The sequence below is a fragment of the Brassica napus genome, chromosome A1 (genome assembly GCF_020379485.1).
Source record: "Brassica napus cultivar Da-Ae chromosome A1, Da-Ae, whole genome shotgun sequence".
Lineage (NCBI taxonomy): Eukaryota > Viridiplantae > Streptophyta > Magnoliopsida > Brassicales > Brassicaceae > Brassica > Brassica napus.
This window is the reverse complement of record NC_063434.1, coordinates 24355150-24375697: the sequence shown is the minus strand read 5'-3', so window position 1 is coordinate 24375697 and position 20548 is coordinate 24355150. Positions and strand designations below refer to the sequence as shown.

The window sequence follows — 20548 nt, the reverse complement described above, 5'->3', positions numbered from 1 at the left end:
TAAAAATAGTTTCAAAAAATATTTTTGAATTACAAAAAGAAAATTAAAAAAAAAATAAAAAAAAATTATAAAAAGTTATAAAAAAGTGCAAATTTGAAAACATATAATCTAAAACTATAAAAAAATATTTTTTATTATTTTTTTATTGTTTTATATTTTTTATATATCTAAGGTATTAGTATCATTTTACCTATTAAATAAAATATTTTGGTCATTTTTCTTCTTATAGTCTATTTTTGTGACCAAAACTTGAAAATGATATATTTATGAGAATTACCCTAATTTAAATTGAGTGAGATGTCGTCGTTTATGAGTTTAAGATTTCATTTGTGGGGTTGTTTCTTAAGAAATACAGTTCAACAACTCAAACTTATAGAAGACAATATGCACATAATGTAATTCCAATATAGATTATATTTTATTTTAAAAAGAAATATATGGATTAATAAATTAGCTAATTTGTTCTTACTAAATAATTATAAACCATATTTACAAAATATATTAATCTCATCTTAAGTTGTAGTATTTATTACTAGATTGAAATACCGTTTTTTATAATCTAATCATCTCTGTAAGATTTTTGTTTTCCATAAATTGAGATTTTCACAAGTCACCAAGTAATGTAACTTATGTTAAACTTTGATTGGTTTTATATTCCTCAAATACATATGAAAACTACAAAAGACAAAATATATTAGTCCCCACAAAAAAAAAAAGACAAATGATAATGATTAAAAAAATACATAAAGTAAAACAACTATATATTGCTTAGAAAAGAATTAACGAAAAAACACATGTGTAAAAAAAAAAAAAAAAAAAAGACGTGGCAAAAAGAAACTAATTTCAACCAATCCCATATCTACCTTCATCAGATCAAAACCCAATTTTGTGTTCCAATTTTTAAACACACACCCCGCAGATCCTGCCATGTGGCTTCTCTCTCCTCTACAGCTCACTTCCCTTCTCTCTCTAAAAACCAGACCTGCTGTGATTCTAATAAAGTCGAGTGTCCGAATCCTTCTTCCTCTGTCTTTTTGATTTAATTTTTCAAAATAAAAATTGATTTTTTTTAATTGTGCTGCAACCGGAGAAGAAGAAGAAGAGTATGGGAGGTTGTACCTCCAAGCCCTCCTCCCCCTCCGTGAAACCTAATCCTTACGCACCCAAAGACTCCCTTCCTCAAAATGACGATTCTACCCCTGCTCGCACCTCCACCGCCGTAAAGGCTTCTCCTTTCTTCCCCTTCTACACTCCCAGCCCCGCCAGGCACCGCCGCAACAAGAGCCACCGCGACGGAGGCGGAGGAGAGAGCAAGAGCGTCACCGGCACTCCGCTACGTCAGCTCGCGCGTGCTTTCCACCCTCCTTCCCCGGCGAAACACATACGGGATGTTCTGCGGCGGAGGAAGGAGAAGAAGAAGGAGGCTACTTCACCGGCGGCGAGGCAGCAAGAGGAGGAGGAGAGAGAGGAGGTGGGGCTGGACAAGAGGTTCGGATTCTCCAAGGAGTTTCAGAGTAGGATGGAGCTAGGGGAAGAGATTGGGAGAGGGCATTTTGGGTACACTTGCTCTGCTAAGTTCAAGAAAGGAGAGTTCAAGGATCATGAGGTTGCTGTTAAAGTCATCCCTAAATCTAAGGTCAGTGTTCTAACTTTTATTAATCTTATGCTTCAATTGGATTTTGAGTTTTTATGCTCTAGTCTTGATGCTTCAGTGTACTAGTTGGTTTCTTGCTTGTTATTAGATGTTACTTTTTTTTTTGAGCAAAGTTATTAGATGTTACTCTGTTTGAACTTTAAAGTTAATAAAATAGCTTATGGCTGCAAGTAGAAGAAACTTAGAAGGGAGAAGAAACCATTCATAGTCATAGGTCCTCTTGATGTTTATTTTCTTCTCCATCAATTTACTGTCCCTCTTGTTTGAGCCATCTCTTTGGAAAAATAAATGGCGTGTGGACTTTTATGCTTATTAATTAATATAAAATCGAGTATGTATGAATACATATGAGGTTTAACGTTTCAATATTTCATATATGTTTGTCAAAGGCCAAGATTTTCAATGGCAACAAATGTAAGTTTTGCTGACTTCTTTTGTTGGTGAAAAGTTCTACACGTTTTAAAATTGGTCAATAAGCTAGAACCATATACTTTTTTGTGCTGCTTGTGTCATTAAGGAAATGAAATTTTGTATCATAATATCAAGTTATGAGTGTTGGCTTAATTCATAATAGACTGTTGCTCATTAGTATTTTTGTTTGGCAGATGACAACTGCAATATCTATAGAGGACGTGAGAAGAGAAGTTAAAATCCTCCGGGCGTTGTCAGGACATAACAATCTGGTTCAATTCTACGATGCTTTCGAGGACAATGCCAACGTCTACATTGTTATGGAGTAAGAGAACCGTGCTAGCACACTACATACAATGTTTGAATTTGACTGGATGATAATTATAAATTCAGGAAAATAAATCAACTAGGGGAGCATATCAAATTCTTGTTTCTTGACTTCAAAAATATTCAGCTGTGTAAATTAATATTTGCTTTCTTCCAACTCTCAGGTTATGTGGAGGTGGTGAACTCCTTGACAGAATACTAGCAAGGTCTGTCTATCAAAAAAGAGATTCATTGCTATAAAATTTGTTTAACTTAGACTAACTATTTCTATATTCTATTTTAGGGGAGGAAAATACACTGAAGATGATGCAAAAGCAGTGCTTATACAGATCCTGAACGTTGTAGCTTTCTGTCATCTCCAAGGAGTTGTTCATCGAGATCTTAAACCAGAGGTGAACCTCATTTCTCGTCCTTATTTTAAAATTTCTCCCTATTTTAACACCAATCTGAAATACTTTTTCATGTACCAGAACTTCTTGTACACTTCCAAGGAGGAGAACTCTCAGTTGAAAGTCATAGACTTTGGTTTATCAGACTTTGTCAGACCAGACGAAAGACTAAACGATATAGTTGGTAGTGCATACTACGTAGCCCCTGAGGTTCTACACAGATCTTACACCACGGAAGCAGATGTATGGAGCATAGGAGTAATAGCTTACATTCTCCTATGTGGAAGCCGTCCCTTTTGGGCAAGAACTGAATCAGGAATCTTCAGAGCAGTTCTTAAAGCTGATCCTAGTTTTGATGAGCCTCCTTGGCCTTCACTGTCCTTGGAAGCTAAAGATTTTGTTAAGCGGCTGTTGTACAAAGACCCTCGGAAAAGAATGACAGCCTCTCAAGCTTTGAGTCAGTAACTCTAAAACTATCCACAACCTTTGAATACAAATCAATTTAACTTAAGACTTCTTTTGTTTTTTACAGTGCATCCTTGGATCTCTGGTAGTAAGAAGATGAATATCCCATTTGATATTCTCATCTTCAGGCAGATCAAAGCATACTTGAAATCTTCTTCTCTGCGCAAAGCTGCTTTGATGGTACATTTTTTCTGCCAACCTTTGTTCCACATTGTTAGTGTTGATCCTAACTCTTATACTCTCTCCAGGCTCTGTCCAAGACATTGATTACAGATGAGCTTCTTTATCTGAAAGCACAGTTTGCAATCTTAGCACCCAACAAAAATGGTCTCATCACTTTGGATAACATCAGAACGGTATATGCACCTTACTTCTATCTCTCTCTGTCTATGGTTAGAGAACAAACAGCTCAAAAGCTAGCTTCGATTTATTTGTTGGACAGGCACTTGCTACAAATGCAACAGAAGCAATGAAAGAGTCACGCATCCCAGACTTTCTTGCATTGGTATTGATTCTCCTGTTGTCTTTTGTTCTCGTTCTTTTGCTGTATGGTTTTTTAACAAAAGATTTGGTGTTGGGAACTATGAACAGTTAAATGGACTACAGTACAAAGGAATGGATTTTGAAGAGTTTTGTGCAGCTTCCATTAGTGTTCATCAGCATGAGTCTCTTGATTGTTGGGAGCAGAGCGTTCGCCATGCTTATGAGCTTTTTGAGATGAATGGGAACAGGGTTATTGTCATTGAAGAACTTGCTTCTGTAAGTTTTGTCTTCTTTTACTTAAGACTTTTTATTTTCACATTCTTTTGTACTAATTAAAAGGGATCATCACAAATGTTTTGTAGGAGCTCGGCGTTGGATCATCAGTTCCAGTCCACACCATTCTACATGATTGGATAAGGCACAGTGATGGGAAGCTGAGCTTCTTAGGTTTTGTCAAATTGTTGCACGGTGTATCTACTCGACAGCCTTTAGCTAAAACTCGGTGAAGAAGGTAACAGAGGTGAAAGAGGATGAACATACCACAGCTAATGGATGTCAAGAACAATTTTATAGTGTCAAAATAGGGAAATCTAAAGTTCCTATAAAGGAAAATAGTTTCAAAATATCAGACATGCCTGAAAAGTTGTAATGTGTTTAAGACCAAACACTTTCTTCTCTAATGTTTTATATCTAAACACTTGAAAACACCTGATCCTTGCATATCTCTGGGTCCGGTTCTATAGCAATTAGACATGGATTATGGCAACACACAACAATCCCCAATAGTTTTCTATCAAAAAAAATTCCCCAATAGTGTGGGGAGCATGGTGTACTCCAACATTCAAACTCTGAAGAATCTTCCACGAGCCTTGAGCAACCCAATGGCTTCCAAAACTACTGACCTCCCTTTCATCAGCATCCCGTTGAATAGATTCCCGGCAGCAAGCCAGATCCATTTGGGGGAAAAGGGTGTCATGAGGAAAGAGAGAAGATGGTAACACCACTCTCCAACAATGTATGGTCTCATATAGGTCTAGATGTTTGGAAATGAAAGCAGGTGCAAGAGCATCCTTCCATCTTTGACTCTCAGGAGAAGAATGAACTTGCAAGTACTGAAGAAAGAAGAGGTAGAGACAGAAGTGTTGGAGTTATGGTGGTTAGCATATCCTCGTGAGTATCCTCCATTCCACTGCTGCCCTGAGTCTCCTCTCCACTGCCACAAAAAGTAGACAACAACACATTAAGAATTTTGGAGAGAGATCTATTGCATTTATCAAACATGTGTGACCATACTAAGGGGAGTGACAAGTTGGGCTTGGAGATCATGTGTTAGATATTCCAACTTGTATAGTCAAAAAGTAAAAAACGAGGGAAGGTGCTATATATTCCAACATCTATTGCCTATTATTTATTGTCAACCACTAACTTTATACGTTTCTAATATCACAACATGGATTTGAAAAAACGCTATTACCAAAGTTTAACCTAATCATACATATTACTAAATATAGAATGCAGATAGCATGCACCACCAACTCCAAAAGTAAATACTTTTACCTGCTTGTTTGGAGCTCTACCCCAAGATAGTCTGACAGTGTTCTTGCCAATGACTGTCCCATTCAAACTCTGGATGGCATCATCAGCACTCTTCCTGTCCAAACCAAAGGCAACAAGTAGCTTTGAGATCACCCACTTTCTGCAGATTGCTTTGGCTAAGTCTTATATGATTGACACGACTGCCCCTGTTAGCTAATTGGACAAATCCACTGTATTATTTGCTTTATAATTATAATTTTAAATATTTAATAAAATTATATATAAAACCACATTTAAAATTATAGCTAATTGGACAAATCCACTGTCTTCTGTCGCTTAGACTTTTTATTTTCACATTCTCTTGTACTAATTAAAGGGATCATCACAAATGTTTTGTAGGAGCTCGGCGTTGGATCATCAAATCCCAGTCCACACCATTCTACATGATTGGATAAGGCACAGTGATGGGAAGCTGAGCTTCTTAGGTTTTGTCAAATTGTTGCACGGTGTATCTACCCATCAACCTTTAGCTAAAACTCAGGTGAAGAAGGTGGTAACTTGAGGTTATAACAGAGGTGAAAGAGGACGAACATACCACAGCTAATGGATGTCAAGAACAATTATTTTATAGTGTCTAAGGAAATCAAAGTTCTGATAAAGAAAGAGTACTAAATATATCAGACAGGTTTAAAAAGTTGTAATGAGATAATGTTTAAGACCAAACACTTTCTTTCCTAATGTTTTATATCTAAACACTTGAAACATCTGTTTCTCAAATGGGTCTAGAGAGTCTTGGAGATGAAGTAGGTGAAGAGCATCGCCATTCTTCCATCTTTGACTCTCTTAGGAGAATAAGAAACTACAAGTACTGAAAAAAAGAAGAGAGAGACGGAAGCTTAGGGAGATGTTTCTATCTCGCCACAGGAGCAACATCTCGTGTAGCTTTATCCCCCGTGGGGAAAACTCTGTAGCTGATTCCATTGCGAAGCAGGCATTGTACGCTTCTGACTTTCTCTAGTTTTAAAAGTAATGAAATTGCAGTTCAAAAAAAAAGGGAGATGTTGTAAGAAGGTGACGGTTTTAAAGCAAACATGATCCAACAAGCACAACCATAACTATTTGTCTAGGACAAAACCAGTAGTAACCAAAATCTTTGAATCTCCAAACAACAACATAAGTCTAACGAAACCAAATCCATCTAACAAAATTCTCCTTTCCTACTACAAGTTTAGCATTGATTGATTGTGTTGTGATCATGATCACTTGAGTCTCTTCTCTTCAAGTCTCGGCAGGATAGGTGTTGGAGTCCTGGTGGTTAGCATATCCTCCGTTGTTGTAACCTTGCCCTCGTGAGTATCCTCCATTCCATTGCTGCCCTGAGTCTCCTCTCCACTGCCAAACAACACATTAAGATTATTGGAGAGAGATCTATTGGATTTATAAAACATGTGTGACCATGTTAAGGGAAGTGACATGTTGGGTTTGGAGATCATGTGTTAGATATTCCCACTTCTATAGTCAAAAAAGAGAAAACTAGGGAAGGTGCTATATATTCCAAGATCTATTAGATCATGTGTTAGATATTCCCACTTCTATAGTCAAAAAAGAGAAAACTAGGGAAGGTGCTATATATTCCAAGATCTATTGCCTATTATTGTCAACCACTAACTTAGCTTATATACATATACGTTTCTAATATCACAACATAAAATATATTAAAAAAACATATTACCAAAGTTTGTCTTGATCAAAATACCAACTCCAAAGTAAAAAGATTTACCTTGTTTGGGGTTCTTCCCCATGAGAGCCTGACAGTGTTCTTGCCAATGACTGTCCCGTTCAAACTCTGGATGGCATCATCAGCACTTTTCCTGAAAAGTAAGCAAGTTGCTTTGAGATTACACATTATCTGATATATATACTAAGCACCTACAGGTTGGTTGGTTCGGGTCTTAGGTAAAGAACCGTACCTGTTAGCAAATTGGACAAATCCACATCCTTTGCCTACTGGGATCTTCACTGAAACAACCTCACCAAACTCTGTAAAAGGTTGTCTGAGGTCTTCATCAGTAACGTCAGGGTCAAGGCCACCAACGAATATCTGCATTAGAAAATAAGAGAAAATGAGAGGCAATACACAGCTTACATAGTAAAAGCAGGGGAAAGGCTCTATATAGCAACTCACTGTTGAGTTGTTTGATTCACCATCAGCTTGTGAACCATTAGCCATAGAACCATTTGCTCCATGTCCACCAGCCACTATCACAGCTATTCCAATCAAAACGTAAAAACTTAATAGTTTAAAAGCTCTGTCAAGTGCATCAAGACTTACTTATAGGTCAAGAATATATATGTTACCTTGTGAAGAATGTTGTTGATGATTAGCAACAGCTCTTTTAGGAGTCGCAATACCAACTCTCATTTGCCTGTTGGAACACAAAGCTCCATTCATCTCAGTCAAAGCCCTTGACCTTTCACTTTCATCGCCAAACCTAACAAAACCGTAGCCTTTGGACCGGCCGGTGTTGGAATCGATCACAACTTTGGCGCTTTTGACAGATGGATATCTCTCAGCAAACAACTCTTGCAACATAGCATCAGTCACGTCCGGAGACAAATCTCCAACGAATACCGACAGCTCTGGACCATTCTCAACAGCTCTCTTCTCACCAGTACTGAAAGATGCCCAGTTTAGACGAAAGAGCTGCTCAGAGTTAGGCATTACTGAACCACTGAAGGTCTGAAGAACCTCTTCAGCTGCAGCACGTGTAAGAAACTCAACAAAACCGTACCCTTCTGATTGACATGTTAGCTTGTTACGAATCACTTTCACAGAAGAAACCTGGACATCATTAAAATAAAATAAAAAACTAAAAATGAATATCTTACCCAATCAGTCTTTTTTTGTTTTCCATACGATAAAAATTCATTCTAAAGTGAAATACACATTTTAATACATAAACTGGCGGCATAACCAGAAAGCCCCCCCCAAACCATCACTAGACCCAGATATACGATAAACACTACACAATGAGCATTAAACAAATAAACTCAACAGACTTTAACATGCATTTGGTTCTGCATTAAACAAATCTTTCCCAATTAGTCTCTTTACATGCATTTATTTTTCAAGAAAAGTTTTTATCTAAAAGTGGCAATGTACAACAGTACTTTCTACCCTAACGAAAATCTGAAATTGTGTTCTGTCCTTTTCAGAGCAATGCTGTCTTCCATTACCCTATTTGTCTCTAGGGCAAAATTCAATAATCATTGGGTCCAATCCAAAAAAAGAACTTTGCCAAAAAAAGAAGTCCTTACCTAGAGACAAATCAAACTCAAACACACAAGAAACTCAAGAACATGTCCTAAATCATTTTTCACCAAAACTTCCACGTAACAAACATTCACTGAACAGATTCAGAAAACACTTTTACCTCGCCGGTGTGAGAAAAACAGGTATGGAGATAAGCCTCGTCCATCCAATGAAGAAGATCACCAACCCATAGAGTCTTGACGTCTTCTCCAGATCCACGCTCGTGTGGCGGCTTGTGCTGATGTTGCTGGTGCTGGTGATACGGTGCGTATTGGAAGTGAGGATGGTGATAAGGACCTTGATTGTAAGGAACGTATTGGTGAGGATACATCATCATCTGTTGCTGTTGCATCATCATCATGTTCATGGCCGCCGCACCTGGATACTGCATAGCCGCCGCCGTCGTCATCCAATGCTGTTGCGGCTGCTGCCACTGCTGAGGCGGCGGAGGAGTTGGTTGTTGGATAGGAGGCGTGGCTCCGGGAGTTGATAACGACGAATCTGAGCAGTTAGTCGTCTGCATCTTAAAAGAATTGTTTCTAAAGATCCGATCTGATATCTCCGTGAATAGAGAGAGAGTCTCCGAGTTAGATTTAAGTATTTGAATAGAGAGAGAGAGAGCTCGTTGAGCTCTGGTTATCGCGGAGAGAGCGAGGAGAGAGAGAGTTTGGTCTTAAAAAGGGAGGCGGGGGAGAGAGAGATTGTGAAAAAAAAAAAAAAAAAAAAAAAAAAAAAAGAGATTGTGGATTTGAGGGGGGTTTAAGGCTGAATCTATGGGTCTTTGGGAAGTGGCCGAAACGTGGGGCCCAGTTTGGACGGCTCTGATTCCACCGCAGTTTCACCACTTGCATTTAATTTTTTCCGTAGGGTTTATAAATTAACTGAATTAATTAAACTCGCGAGGGTAAAACTCCATATCTACGGATTTACCGTCTTTTTTTTTACTTTAAAGAAAGGGAAAGATAGGAGATGTACCGGAAAGAAAACTCGAGAAACTCATCTAAAAGGGGACGTGTGTTTCTTTAATTGGTTAAATCTTTTTATATTTATTTAAATTAAATTGTTATGATAATTAATATGTAGTATAAGATAGTTGAGAGATATATTAATGGCATTAATTTTATATAGTTGTGAGAGCTCAGAGCATCACTTATTTTTGAGAAAAGATATATTTTTCTTAAATATAACAAAACTGAAAGAGAGGAAGTGATACATAGTAAAAATTGTATTTATTGATAATATGAGGAGAATGATAGAAAAATTGAAACACCTAGTCTTCGAGCACGAAGCGTTTCACTATCTTGACGCTTTTCTCCAAAACGTTCTTGTCCCAAACCTCTCTTGACTGTGCCCTGAATGATGCCGTAGCGTCCAACCTGTGAATCTCCCAACCACTGCTTCTAAGCTTCATGATCCTATCTATCTGCTTCTTTGAAAGCCTCCAGGTGTTTTCTTTGATCTCCTGAACTGCTTCCTCGTACGCAACCTTTCTTGCTGGGTCCCACCCACACACCTTGTCGTTTTTCTCCGGCGGGTAGACTCCGAAGTACCGGTCGAACTCCGGTACTCCTATAGACTTGTGAATCCCGGTTCGGGTTGTGGACCGGGAGTCTCTAGAGTTGTAGAAATCGGCGAGCTCCTCGAACATCCCTGATTCCATCATTTGGTCGACACGTTTTGAGAGGTAGTGGTACAGGACTGAGACTGAGACGTCCACCCAGAGGAAGCAGCAATCGTACCTTTTGATCAAAGCAAGACATAAACAATAATGTTCTATATATGATTATAGATGATGCACGAATGAAGTTAAATACATGTGAAATAAATTAAAACATGAAAAATATAACATTTTGTATGTTCTATAAGAGTTACTATAAAATGCCAACGTTAGAAACGTTGAGTGCCGTGCGAAGAGTTTTAGGGGCCTAACACAAATTTTAAAAATAAACTTATTTACAACTATAATGAAAATAATTTTGCAATATGATATATCGCTTTCACCAAATACACAAATCTAACGCTGTAAAGGAATAAGTTTATGCTATATTAGTCTACTATGTGGAAAATGTTTTTAAAAAATTAGTCTAAACTATTAGATTATAAATTTATTTAATTTTGGAGCCCTAAAAAAATTTATATTAATCAGGGGGCTAAAGCGAATGTCTTTTTCAATACACTGTAAGTACACCTCTGGAAACCTTACATGCAAAATATACTTTGAAGTTTTCTTAAAACTTTTTTTGGGGGCTTTAGAGTACAAGTTTCTTTGTTAGCAGATCAGTATTCAATCTCTTGTATCCACAACTACACTATCAAGACGTTACACACAAACAGAAGATTCTCCTTACGTTGCCGTTTGACATTTCATTTTCAAGTATACACAATGGTCTAATACATTTTTAAGATTTTGAATTCATTTTGAACTTTTTTGGCGCAAATTAACTACTATATGTAAATGTGAACGTCAAGACATATAAATATCATACCTCAACTCGGTAGGTATCAAGGTTTTAGAGAATGGATTTGTTTCAGGGTCAAAATGTTCAACAAGGAGGGCATGAATGAAGGAGTTAGATCCACCTGCTATTATAGGGAGCTTCCCACGAGAGGTCATCTCAGAGATGAACCCTGACGCCAAAGATCGGAACTCCGAGGCAGTTAGTTCGGGGCCATCCACAGGAAGCTCACCGAGTAGATGGTGAGGAACTCCACATCGCTCAGGGATAGTGATTTGATTCGTCGTGATCTCCAAGCCTTTGTAGAATTGCATTTTGTCAGAGTTGATGATCTCGGCGGAAAAACGAGTTGCAAGATCGACTGAGAGGCGTGACTTTCCTGTCCCGGTGGATCCCATGATGACAACCACTTTCTCATTGCGTGATTGGTCAATGCAAACGGTCATGGGAGGTACTGATAGTGGTCGCACTCGAGGTCGCCTTGGAGTGGTCGGGACGAGGGAACGAGAGACGAAGAAAGAGGTAAGTGCTTGCATGTCTACCCGGAAGGAGACAAATGTTGTTTATGTTTTCTTCTATAACCTCTATCTAGATCTGCTCATGAGTCTATTAGTGGTATGCTTTTTATACACTGATAACAAACACAAAAACAAAAAGGATCTTTGAAAAGTTGTTTATAAGGTTAGATATCTATATAATAACTGAGAAGCATTACAATATGTAAAATATGCCGATTGTCATCATTAGAATAATTTTTAGAATTTTTAAACAGATATGTTGGTCAATAAACATAAACTATATTTATTATTAATCCTCTTAATTTAACCATAAAATTAATTAGCAATCTACAAAAAAAAATTATCTATTTTTTTCTTAAATAAAAGTTACGGAATTATCTAATATGACTAAAAAATATCTGATAATTAATTAATTTAAATAAGAAAGATTTGATAACAATTTGTGTATCATCTATTATTTTTGTTTAATTTTATATTATTAACATAAATTGAATAATCACATTAGAGATATAATAAAAATTCATATTTTTTGTATATGTTAAATTATATTATTTTGTACATTTTACTATTTTGTATATGAAGATATCCAACTTTTAAAATAATTTACTGATGGTTGAAAATAGAGATAAACATATGCGAGAATACCGGTATAGTATATATACATTTATAAGTAGATATATATATATATATATATATATACTAAATAAAGGGATAATTTTAAATTTACTCCATTAACAGTTTGAAATTTGAAAATTAAATCTTTTATTTTATTTTTTGAAAACTACACTTTCCTAAATGCAATTCGACAACGGCTATATAATACTTTAAGATTTATTTTCCTAAATATAAATCTAAACCTAAATTAAAAAAAAGTTCTAAACCTAAATTTAATTTCCATTTAAATCCAATTCTGTTATAGAGATTTTCATTTTGTAAATAATACTAACCAGGAAATATGTAACTATTACGGATATTTGTTTCAAAATTAAAACACGTATTGATATAGATGCAAGTTGTTAACTTTTGGTACAATTATTAGGTAAAGTAATTTAGATTTAAATGTAGATTTTTTGGAAAAGTTTACTCCAGAATTATTTTGAAAATTTATTTTGTATTGCAGAGTTTTTTTTTTTGGTAAAAATGTAAAGATATTATTACCAATTTTCAAGTTTTTGACAAAAGAACAATGACGACAAGAAACGGAAAAAGAAAATAAAATCTAAACAACAACTCGAACTAGTCAAAACAAAGACCGACACAACCACTCCACCGGGACAACAAAAAATAGAAACAACCGGAGGAAAGGACAGATCCGGGTCGGAGGAGTCCCCCACCGTAGCCACGCGCCGCCATACGCAGAGTTTCGCGTAGATCTAAAAAGAGAAAATCGACTCCAGCCGAAACCCTATCCAAAGAACCGACTTCAACTTCCCGCCGTCGTACACCAGTCTTGCAGCGTCACCAGAGGAACGAGGCGACCGCCAGAGTTGGCTTAGGCTCCTCCGCCGGCGAACGTTCGAGCTCCAGGGAAAGCCGCATATCGAAGAGCGGCTAAGGGGGAAGATGAAGCAAAGGAAAACGGAGAGGAAGGGAGGAGGAGGCGCCCTCCGACGGTGAAAAGGGAAAGAGACCGCCGGAGGCAAGATCGGGAATTCTTTTTGGAGAGGGTTTAGAGAGAGAACGTGTTTTAGAAAGAGAACGTTTCCTTGTTTTTTAAAGACTTATTCTTGGGTTCACCCTAAACCCTAGGGGGTGAACCTCTAGGTTCACCAACCAATAGGATTGTATTATTTCATATTCGAAATCTTTTAAAAAAGAAAACAAAATATTTTCTCAAGCTATATGTTATATTATATTTTTAAAATATAAAGGTAAAAGAAATAAATTTAAAAAAAAATAGTAGTTTAAAAAATATATTTTTAATGTCCTCAGCAAAATACTAAACCCAAAATTCTAATCTCTAAACCCTAAATCCTAAATCCTAAACCCTTGGGTAAACCCTAAATCCTTAGATAAATCCTAAACTCCAAATCAAAAACACTAAACACTCAAGGGTTTAGGATTTAGGATTTAGGGTTTATGGTTTTAGGATTTAGTGTTTTTGATTTAGAGTTTATGATTTATCCAAGGGTTTAGAGTTTGCCCAAGGGTTTAGGATTTATGATTTAGGGTTTATGGATTAGGATTTAGTGTTTTGCTGACGATGATAAAAATATTTTTTTTTTAAATTTGTTTTTCTCTAACTAAGATTTTTTTTTTTTAACTTTTTAATTTAAAAACATAATATATCTTGACAATATTTTGTTTTCTTTTTTAAAAGATATTAAATTTGAAATAATGAAATCGGTTGGTGAACCCAAGAATAACTCTTTATTAAATCACCAAAAGATCGTATTGCAGAGTTATTGCATCAAATAGTTGTTTTGGTACGCTTTCGAGCAAAATTTTTGAGTGTCTATTCTACAAAGCTCTCTTACGCACATTTAATACATCGATATTCATTTTTGGTAAAGTTTCTGATATTAAGATTTCCACAGGGCAAATAAGTTGAAAGTGAACGAAATGCTTCATTTATTGTGAAAAGTCCATAATGTTGGGTAAACAATATATCAAGGCTTTACCAAGACACTCTCACTTGCAGCAAAGAAACAAATCTAAAGAGATTCTCAATCTTCTTATTACAGTAAAAGTTATCAACTTAGAGAGCTTTCTTAACCTCGAAAAAGTTGGAACGCGCTTGGTTCGCCGCATCAATGTCTTCTGCGGATGCCACTGCCACTGCAACACCTTTCTCTCTAACCACATCTATTGCTTCTGCGAACTCCTTAAAGTCCTTTAAGCTGTGGAACAGAGAGAAGATCAAAACCATATCAACACTTCTAACCATATACTATAGGGAACAATCAATCATTAAGAGAATGTATGTTAACAAACCTTGTTGTTAGTATCTCTTCACGCTTTCTTTGCCGTTCTTCGTCTGTTACTCCAAGTAAATGCCTCATCAAACTGCTATAACCTTTGGCATCAGGTAACTGGTACGAATCAACATCACCAATGGTTCCAATGATAGCTTTAGTGAGCGTCTCTTGATCCACATCAAGCCCACGCAAGAAGTCTCCGGTTCCATCATATATGTCAAGTGTCTTCAACAAGTTTGGATCACGGTAAGACAAGAACGAAAACACTCCTGAAAACAAAGAGAGAGAGAGAGAGAGATCCAATATGTTTTTTTTAGGACAACTCTTTAAATACATTCAAGGAGCAAAAGTAAAAGAAGTTTTTAAACCTGAATGTGAATCGAAATCACAGAAACCTCCATAGGCACCACCGCTCACACGAACACGATCCCATAACCATGTGTTGCTAATATGCTTTGAAATAACATATGCACTGCCATCAAGCTCATACCCTGTGCTGTAAATGTTACCAGCTTTTCCAACATAGTTCACCTGCAAAGAGTGAGAGTATGAGAAAACACTAAACCCAAAACACATTTTCTGTATAAATAGTCTTCTTTTTTTGGGTACCTGAGTTGGTATTACAATGGCTTCGTTTCTCAGAGGTAGTCGACCATCCAAAGTGACGAGACCACCAGATGGAGTTTCAGGGAGTAAGTTTAGAAACTTCTCAACGGATTTTTCGATGTTGGTGAGAGACTTGCCATCTGCAGTCATGTTAACTATGCAACCGTTCCTGGCGAGGAGAGATCTCCTGATCTCTTCGAGTGAGGATGATATCCCTTCCCAGTCTTCATCCACCTTCTTTGCAAGAATGTGCAAGAACTCAAGGTAACTACAAAAGAGAGATGCTCAAGTTTAACAATAAAAAGAGAAGAGGATTAAAAGGGTTTAAATGAAAAGTCAAATAAAGAATGATCAAGTTCTAACCTGAGACCACCCATCTGTTCAGACATCCAACCAGCAACGTTCAACATTGCATCCATCCTCGCCGCAGCGATTCCATGACCACTTCCCCTCAATCGGTTCTGTATAAAATGAGAAATGATGTTTACACTACAATTTTCAGTTCTATAAATAATGAAAAAGATGGAGAGAAAAATTATACTACTTACCTCCATCCGTGCTATGCTTTGAGAGACAAACTGTTTAAACCGCTGCTGATCAGTAAACTGAACTTCTTGCAACAAGCAATTCATCTGCAGCAAGATAAAATGGAGTGAAGATAAGAGCCAACCAGTAGCTTCGACAGAATCATAATTAAATAAGGGACATGCACTGAAAGGGATTTATACAATCACAAAGTTCACCTATCACCCTATTGATACTATCCGTTTCAGTGTCAAGGTTACATTGTATGATATCCCAACAGACAAAACAGGTTTTCCAGTCAAAGTGGTTGTCTACCATAATCAAGTACTCATAGTGAAGACAGGAAAACACATTAGGTGCATCCCAGAGAAGACACTGGGAAAGAGATGAGTGAGGCAGTCTACGCAATTTAGAAGAAGAGATAAAGAGACAAGATCTACACAGAAGTAAAGGATGTTAAAAGGTAAAGTACCAGGTTAAAAAGGTCTTCAGCACGCCCAGCCATTGATTTTCCACGTACAACAAATTTGCTGCAAGGTTCAGCCTTTCCCCTCACAGATGACGTCAGAGGATAAACTGATAGTCCTCCCGTTTTCCTTCCAATCAACTGATTCAGTTGCACAAAACTCAAATCTTTTGTGCCCATCTCCATTAGTGATTGACTGTCAAAAGACAACTTCTATCAGAGATACAATCTCAATATATTACAAAGCCAAACATTCGCAAATACAGCTACCAAGGTACTTTGGAGAGTTTTCTATGCTTTTGAAAATTACACCAGAAACAGTTATAATTGGCGTTGGAAAAAGTTATTAGGAATATAAGTCGACTGATATTGACTTTAACATGGTGCTCACTAAGAAATGCAAACAATCATATAAACTGGAAGGCTCTGTAAGCAGTGGTTCTCAAGAGAAATCTCATACATAATCTAATAAACAGTATCTACAAGAAAGGAAACGGAACATGACCCAACAGCAAAGAACAAGGAAACTTGCCAGATGGAATAGCAAAACCAACTGATCAAAGAAACTAAATAGAGAGCTTTCACACAAATTATGAAAGTAAGTAATAGAGAACTAATACAGAGACTCTTTGCCAAAAAACAGTTTAAGCAATATGTCATCTTAAATGCTTCAAACATTATTCACTTAGCGTTTCCACCAGAAAAGTGGTAAACTTGGTAAAAACTCAAAAAAAAAAATCACAAAAGAGCTAAAATCATACCAGAAAAGTGGTACTAGTGGAAGAAGTTCATGCTTCAGCGAACCCATATCAAAAACTACTTCAGCGTAGACAATATCATTTGTGAAAAGGTCATGCCGTAAAACCTTCACACCATTTATATCTCCAACCTGATGTTCAAAATTTCGTATCAGTAAAATTCGCATATGCTCGGGAGTGTAAGGATTATACAACAAAAGCAAAAGGCCAGCGAAACAATTACCTCAGTGGGAACGTAAGTAGGTTCTTTTGGGATGTCACTCAGGTTCAAACTCGGGACACATCTCAGTGCTTCAGGAGGGTCAGGAGTCTCTTGCTTCAATCTCAGCTCCTCTGTAGCACGCGCTAGCTCTGCAAGATCCTCTTCTGTCATACCTGCTTTGACTTTTTCCAGGATACTCTTCTCTTCCGCTTCCTCTTGAGAAGCTTTTTCGGGATCAGGCTGACAAAATACTGGACGTTAGCACAAAACTAAAAGAGACATTAGATAGCAATGAAAAGCATACCTGCATCTCTATGGTAACGCGATGGGAGTTGTTCAAAATAAACTGCTCTATCAGTGGAGAAAAGACAGCCTTGGAACCCTCCTCAGCTATTCTGGCTTTCAGGGCTTTCAATGGCTCCGTGTACTTTAATGGCTCAAAGGGATCCATATCGTAGATCCATTTTGCCTACAGAGTCAATCATCAGACAAGCAGTGATCTCTAAATAGATAGACACAGTCACACAAGCATAAAAGGCATATAAACTTACAATAGATTGGAGCATAAGTGATAACCCACGAGGGAAAGATCCTGTATTGTTTTCCCTCAGAGAAAACTCAATTGTATTCATGGATGCCTCCACAGCATCACTGTCAAACCCTTCTTCTGCCAGCTTCTTCAGCGTATCCATGATCAACTCTTCAACCTTTTGAACGTTATCTTGAGACACACCTTTCATCCCAACGCTGAACTGGGGCTGCAAAAGTTCGTCCGACATCCCACTACTGACAAGAGCTTCTCCTAGACCGCTTTCCAGCAAGATTTTCCTTAGCGGTGAAGCAGGAGTTCCCAGCATAAGATGATCCAAGAAACCTAGTGCGAGCTGAGTTTGCAAGTCCAGGGGCTTCTCGGACAATAGCCAGTTAACGCACACCATGTTCTTCTTTTTGAGATCACCATCTCGACCGGCAGGATATTTCTCAACTATTCTGATAGGCTCGGAGAAAAGCTTTTGAGTTTCAATCTTTGAACTATCTCGAGATGGGCTTGCTTCGAACATGTCCAAGTATTCTGCATATATAAGGAAGAGGGAGAAGATGTAGTTCAAAATCAACTAAAGTCATAAGAGGAATAATTCTAATAACGCAAAAGGAGAGAGATGTCAATCTTTACCACTCAAGACACGAAGGCGATGAACTGGATCATCATCTCCGTAGAACCAGATTCTGGCATTGCTTGGGTGATAATACTTACGGTGGAACTCCTAAAGTTTCCCCATACCAAGAAATGTATATAATATGCATCAGAAGTTATACATCCCTATAATCATGCTCCTCTAGCTACTAGCATAATAATTTGACATTTCACAAACCTGGAATGCCTCGAATGTCAGCTTAGGGATATCTTTTGGATCACCTCCACTGTCAACACCATATGTATTATCTGGAGATATGGCCTAATCAAGAGTAGTAAGTGATTTCATCAGAACAGCTATACTGAAGATAGATTATCTAAGAAGGTTTTCAAGAAGTGTCCAAACGCCATTTTCAAGAAAGATAGGTTTCATATCAACAATGGCTACATCATTTAATTGATTGATAAGGTCAAAAACCAACATAGGACTAATTTTTCGAATCAAATATAATACAAATGCACGATGCAGATATTAGTATGTGATTAGGTGATTAGAAAACATTCAAGAAGAACAACAACTGGTAAGCTAATTCAACAGCAACTGCACACAACGGTAATGATCCACTAGAACCCACTGCAAAGATTTACTCTTAAAATAGAGTTCTCAAGAAACTGTTAGTTATAGTAAACAAAACTCAAAACTTGCCTGTTGAGCAATTCGCCCTAAAATATTATCAGGCTGTGAATAGACACCTTTCATCTCATTAAACACAACACCTGAAATCAAGCATCCAACAATGAGATAGAGTGAGGGCCTATATGAGTTAGTAGATAAACAAAGAGATGACATTAATACTAAGACACTAAAGAGTAAAGGGCAAGAACTCTAAAAGTGGCATCAGTTGTAAAGAAAACCTTTGTAAGATATGTCTTCAGAGGGATCATTAAGCTCATAGTGCCAGCCCTCTTGCTGAAAAGTGTGAACGTCCTCCACACATTTGGGGAAGAAGACAGCATCCAAATACACATCGACGAGATTGTAAAAATCCTACCATAGATAGTGATGTAACATGATCAGACAAAAAACTAAATAACAATTCCAGAAGGAGGCTGAGCTCCTTGAGGAAAACAAAAGGAATAGTGTATATTTAGTTCGTTGTACCTTTGTATTTGTGGAAGCAACTGGGTAACAGGTCCTATCAGGATACGTGAATGCGTTAAGGAAAGTATGCAAGCTTCCCTTAAGCAGTTCAACGAATGGCTCTTTTACAGGGTACTTTCTCGACCCACAAAGAACGCTATGTTCCAGTATGTGTGGAATGCCAGTGGAATCCTTCCTACAATAAACAAAGCAACAAGTACTTAATTGCCAAGCTGGACATGGTTACTTAACAAGCTAAGTCAATTTAAGCACTAAACTTACGGAGGAGTTCTTAAAACGATGCCGAACACCTTGTTCTCATCCTCATTTGACACAGACATAACCTCGCAACCAGTCTTCTTGTGTTTGAAGAGAGTCGCCTTTGATTTGCACTCTGAGATAAACTCTTCAGACACTTTCTCAAACCCAAGCTTCTCAGCCTCATCTTGACTTACATCTGAATCCCAAAAAAAACAATGGATTAAAAAGCATATACAACAAAGCATGAGATAGGAGAAACACTTCACAAGTGGGACAAAGCACGAAAGACATTTTCCGAATGTGAAGTTCAACATCATCATCATCAACTAATCTCATCCACTAATGAGAAACAATCTGAATCCCAAACTAAAGAGAAGGGTCTATGCAAAGATTCGAACTTTCGCACACAAGAGAGCATAAAGTGAGAATCTTTTTTGTTACCAGGATAAGATGGTGCGGGTTGTGTGGCGACGGCGCGAACAGAGAGGCGAGAGAACTGCCCATTAACACCACGACCTGCTGCGGCGGAAGAAACCCTCAACCCTCGTCGGAGCAAGACACGTCTTCCGGCGGCGGAAGGAGATGAAATCCGGCGAAGGTTGCGAGCGGGGCCACGGAGAGCGGCTGTAGAGGAGCGAGGGAAGTGGCGAAAGAAGCGAAAGAAGGGAGAAGCAGAGCTGAGAGAAGCGGAACAAGAGACAGTTCGGAGCATAGCTACCGGAAAATGAAAAAAAAAATCCCGGCGAAGACTGCTACTGTGTCGGATGATAAACGCAAAGAGTTCTCGTTTTATTTTTATCTTATGTCTGATGAGGAGAAAGTAAAATAAAATTGTTTCATTTCTTGTCGAACACACAAAATAATAAATAATTTAGAAATAAAATATTGTATTTTATAATTATTATAAATGGCAATTTTCTGAATCTTTTTATTACTACACATAGTTATAAATGGACTGAAAAATGTCGACAAAGAAAAATGGAT

At 37.4% G+C, this 20548-nt stretch overlaps 4 protein-coding genes across 5 annotated transcripts; 1 reads left to right on the top strand and 3 right to left on the bottom strand.

The window, feature by feature from the left end:
- Positions 1-894: 894 nt before the first annotated feature.
- Positions 895-4436, top strand: LOC106433036 (CDPK-related kinase 2). 2 transcript variants are annotated; one of them, XM_048738123.1, is made up of 10 exons: positions 895-1606; positions 2260-2390; positions 2557-2598; positions 2676-2784; positions 2863-3238; positions 3314-3426; positions 3495-3602; positions 3689-3751; positions 3838-4005; positions 4092-4436. In XM_048738123.1, exons 1-10 carry the CDS (start codon positions 1106-1108, stop codon positions 4233-4235), a joined length of 1755 nt encoding a protein of 584 aa, XP_048594080.1. In that variant the 5' UTR covers positions 895-1105; the 3' UTR covers positions 4236-4436. The 2 variants fall into 2 exon arrangements, with proteins under 2 accessions (XP_048594080.1, XP_013729337.2); XM_013873883.3 differs by having other exon boundaries at positions 895-1636.
- Positions 4437-6324: 1888 nt separating this feature from the next.
- Positions 6325-9289, bottom strand: LOC106346699 (polyadenylate-binding protein RBP47B-like). The gene is made up of 6 exons (XM_048738126.1): positions 8700-9289; positions 7624-8107; positions 7451-7533; positions 7236-7366; positions 7046-7136; positions 6325-6657 (listed from the first exon to the last, which is right to left on the bottom strand). The coding sequence occupies exons 1-6, from the start codon at positions 9099-9101 to the stop codon at positions 6544-6546; spliced, it is 1305 nt and encodes a 434-aa protein (XP_048594083.1). The 5' UTR covers positions 9102-9289; the 3' UTR covers positions 6325-6543.
- Positions 9290-9518: 229 nt separating this feature from the next.
- On the bottom strand, positions 9519-12105 carry LOC106379815 (adenylate isopentenyltransferase 8, chloroplastic). The gene is made up of 2 exons (XM_013819685.3): positions 11065-12105; positions 9519-10317 (listed from the first exon to the last, which is right to left on the bottom strand). Exons 1-2 carry the CDS (start codon positions 11568-11570, stop codon positions 9849-9851), a joined length of 975 nt encoding a protein of 324 aa, XP_013675139.2. The 5' UTR covers positions 11571-12105; the 3' UTR covers positions 9519-9848.
- A 1994-nt stretch (positions 12106-14099) lies between these two features.
- On the bottom strand, positions 14100-20396 carry LOC106366605 (presequence protease 1, chloroplastic/mitochondrial). Its single transcript, XM_048738103.1, has 18 exons — positions 20006-20396; positions 19586-19760; positions 19325-19499; positions 19078-19210; positions 18869-18939; positions 18401-18484; positions 18202-18292; positions 17579-18099; positions 17332-17496; positions 17049-17267; positions 16829-16956; positions 16074-16263; positions 15625-15708; positions 15440-15537; positions 15080-15344; positions 14839-15001; positions 14487-14739; positions 14100-14392 (listed from the first exon to the last, which is right to left on the bottom strand). Exons 1-18 carry the CDS (start codon positions 20274-20276, stop codon positions 14251-14253), a joined length of 3228 nt encoding a protein of 1075 aa, XP_048594060.1. The 5' UTR covers positions 20277-20396; the 3' UTR covers positions 14100-14250.
- Positions 20397-20548: the final 152 nt, after the last annotated feature.

What these genes read in the sequence shown, in the direction of transcription:
- LOC106433036 (XM_013873883.3), top strand. Translation starts at nt 1,106, where the DNA reads ATGGGAGGTTGTACCTCCAAGCCCTCCTCCCCCTCCGTGAAACCTAAT. An exon ending in CTTGACAGAATACTAGCAAG is followed by an intron (nt 2,599 to 2,675) that starts GTCTGTCTATCA and finishes ATTCTATTTTAG; the next exon opens with GGGAGGAAAATACACTGAAG. An exon ending in TCCCAGACTTTCTTGCATTG is followed by an intron (nt 3,752 to 3,837) that starts GTATTGATTCTC and finishes AACTATGAACAG; the next exon opens with TTAAATGGACTACAGTACAA.
- LOC106346699 (XM_048738126.1), bottom strand. Translation starts at nt 9,101, where the DNA reads ATGCAGACGACTAACTGCTCAGATTCGTCGTTATCAACTCCCGGAGCC. An exon ending in TCAACAACATTCTTCACAAG is followed by an intron (nt 7,534 to 7,623) that starts GTAACATATATA and finishes TGATTGGAATAG; the next exon opens with CTGTGATAGTGGCTGGTGGA. An exon ending in GGGGAAGAACCCCAAACAAG is followed by an intron (nt 6,658 to 7,045) that starts GTAAATCTTTTT and finishes GTTGTTTGGCAG; the next exon opens with TGGAGAGGAGACTCAGGGCA.
- LOC106379815 (XM_013819685.3), bottom strand. Translation starts at nt 11,570, where the DNA reads ATGCAAGCACTTACCTCTTTCTTCGTCTCTCGTTCCCTCGTCCCGACC. An exon ending in TTGATACCTACCGAGTTGAG is followed by an intron (nt 10,318 to 11,064) that starts GTATGATATTTA and finishes TTTGATCAAAAG; the next exon opens with GTACGATTGCTGCTTCCTCT.
- LOC106366605 (XM_048738103.1), bottom strand. Translation starts at nt 20,276, where the DNA reads ATGCTCCGAACTGTCTCTTGTTCCGCTTCTCTCAGCTCTGCTTCTCCC. An exon ending in CCACTAGTACCACTTTTCTG is followed by an intron (nt 16,264 to 16,828) that starts GTATGATTTTAG and finishes GTCTTTTGACAG; the next exon opens with TCAATCACTAATGGAGATGG. An exon ending in GAACAGATGGGTGGTCTCAG is followed by an intron (nt 15,345 to 15,439) that starts GTTAGAACTTGA and finishes TCTCTTTTGTAG; the next exon opens with TTACCTTGAGTTCTTGCACA.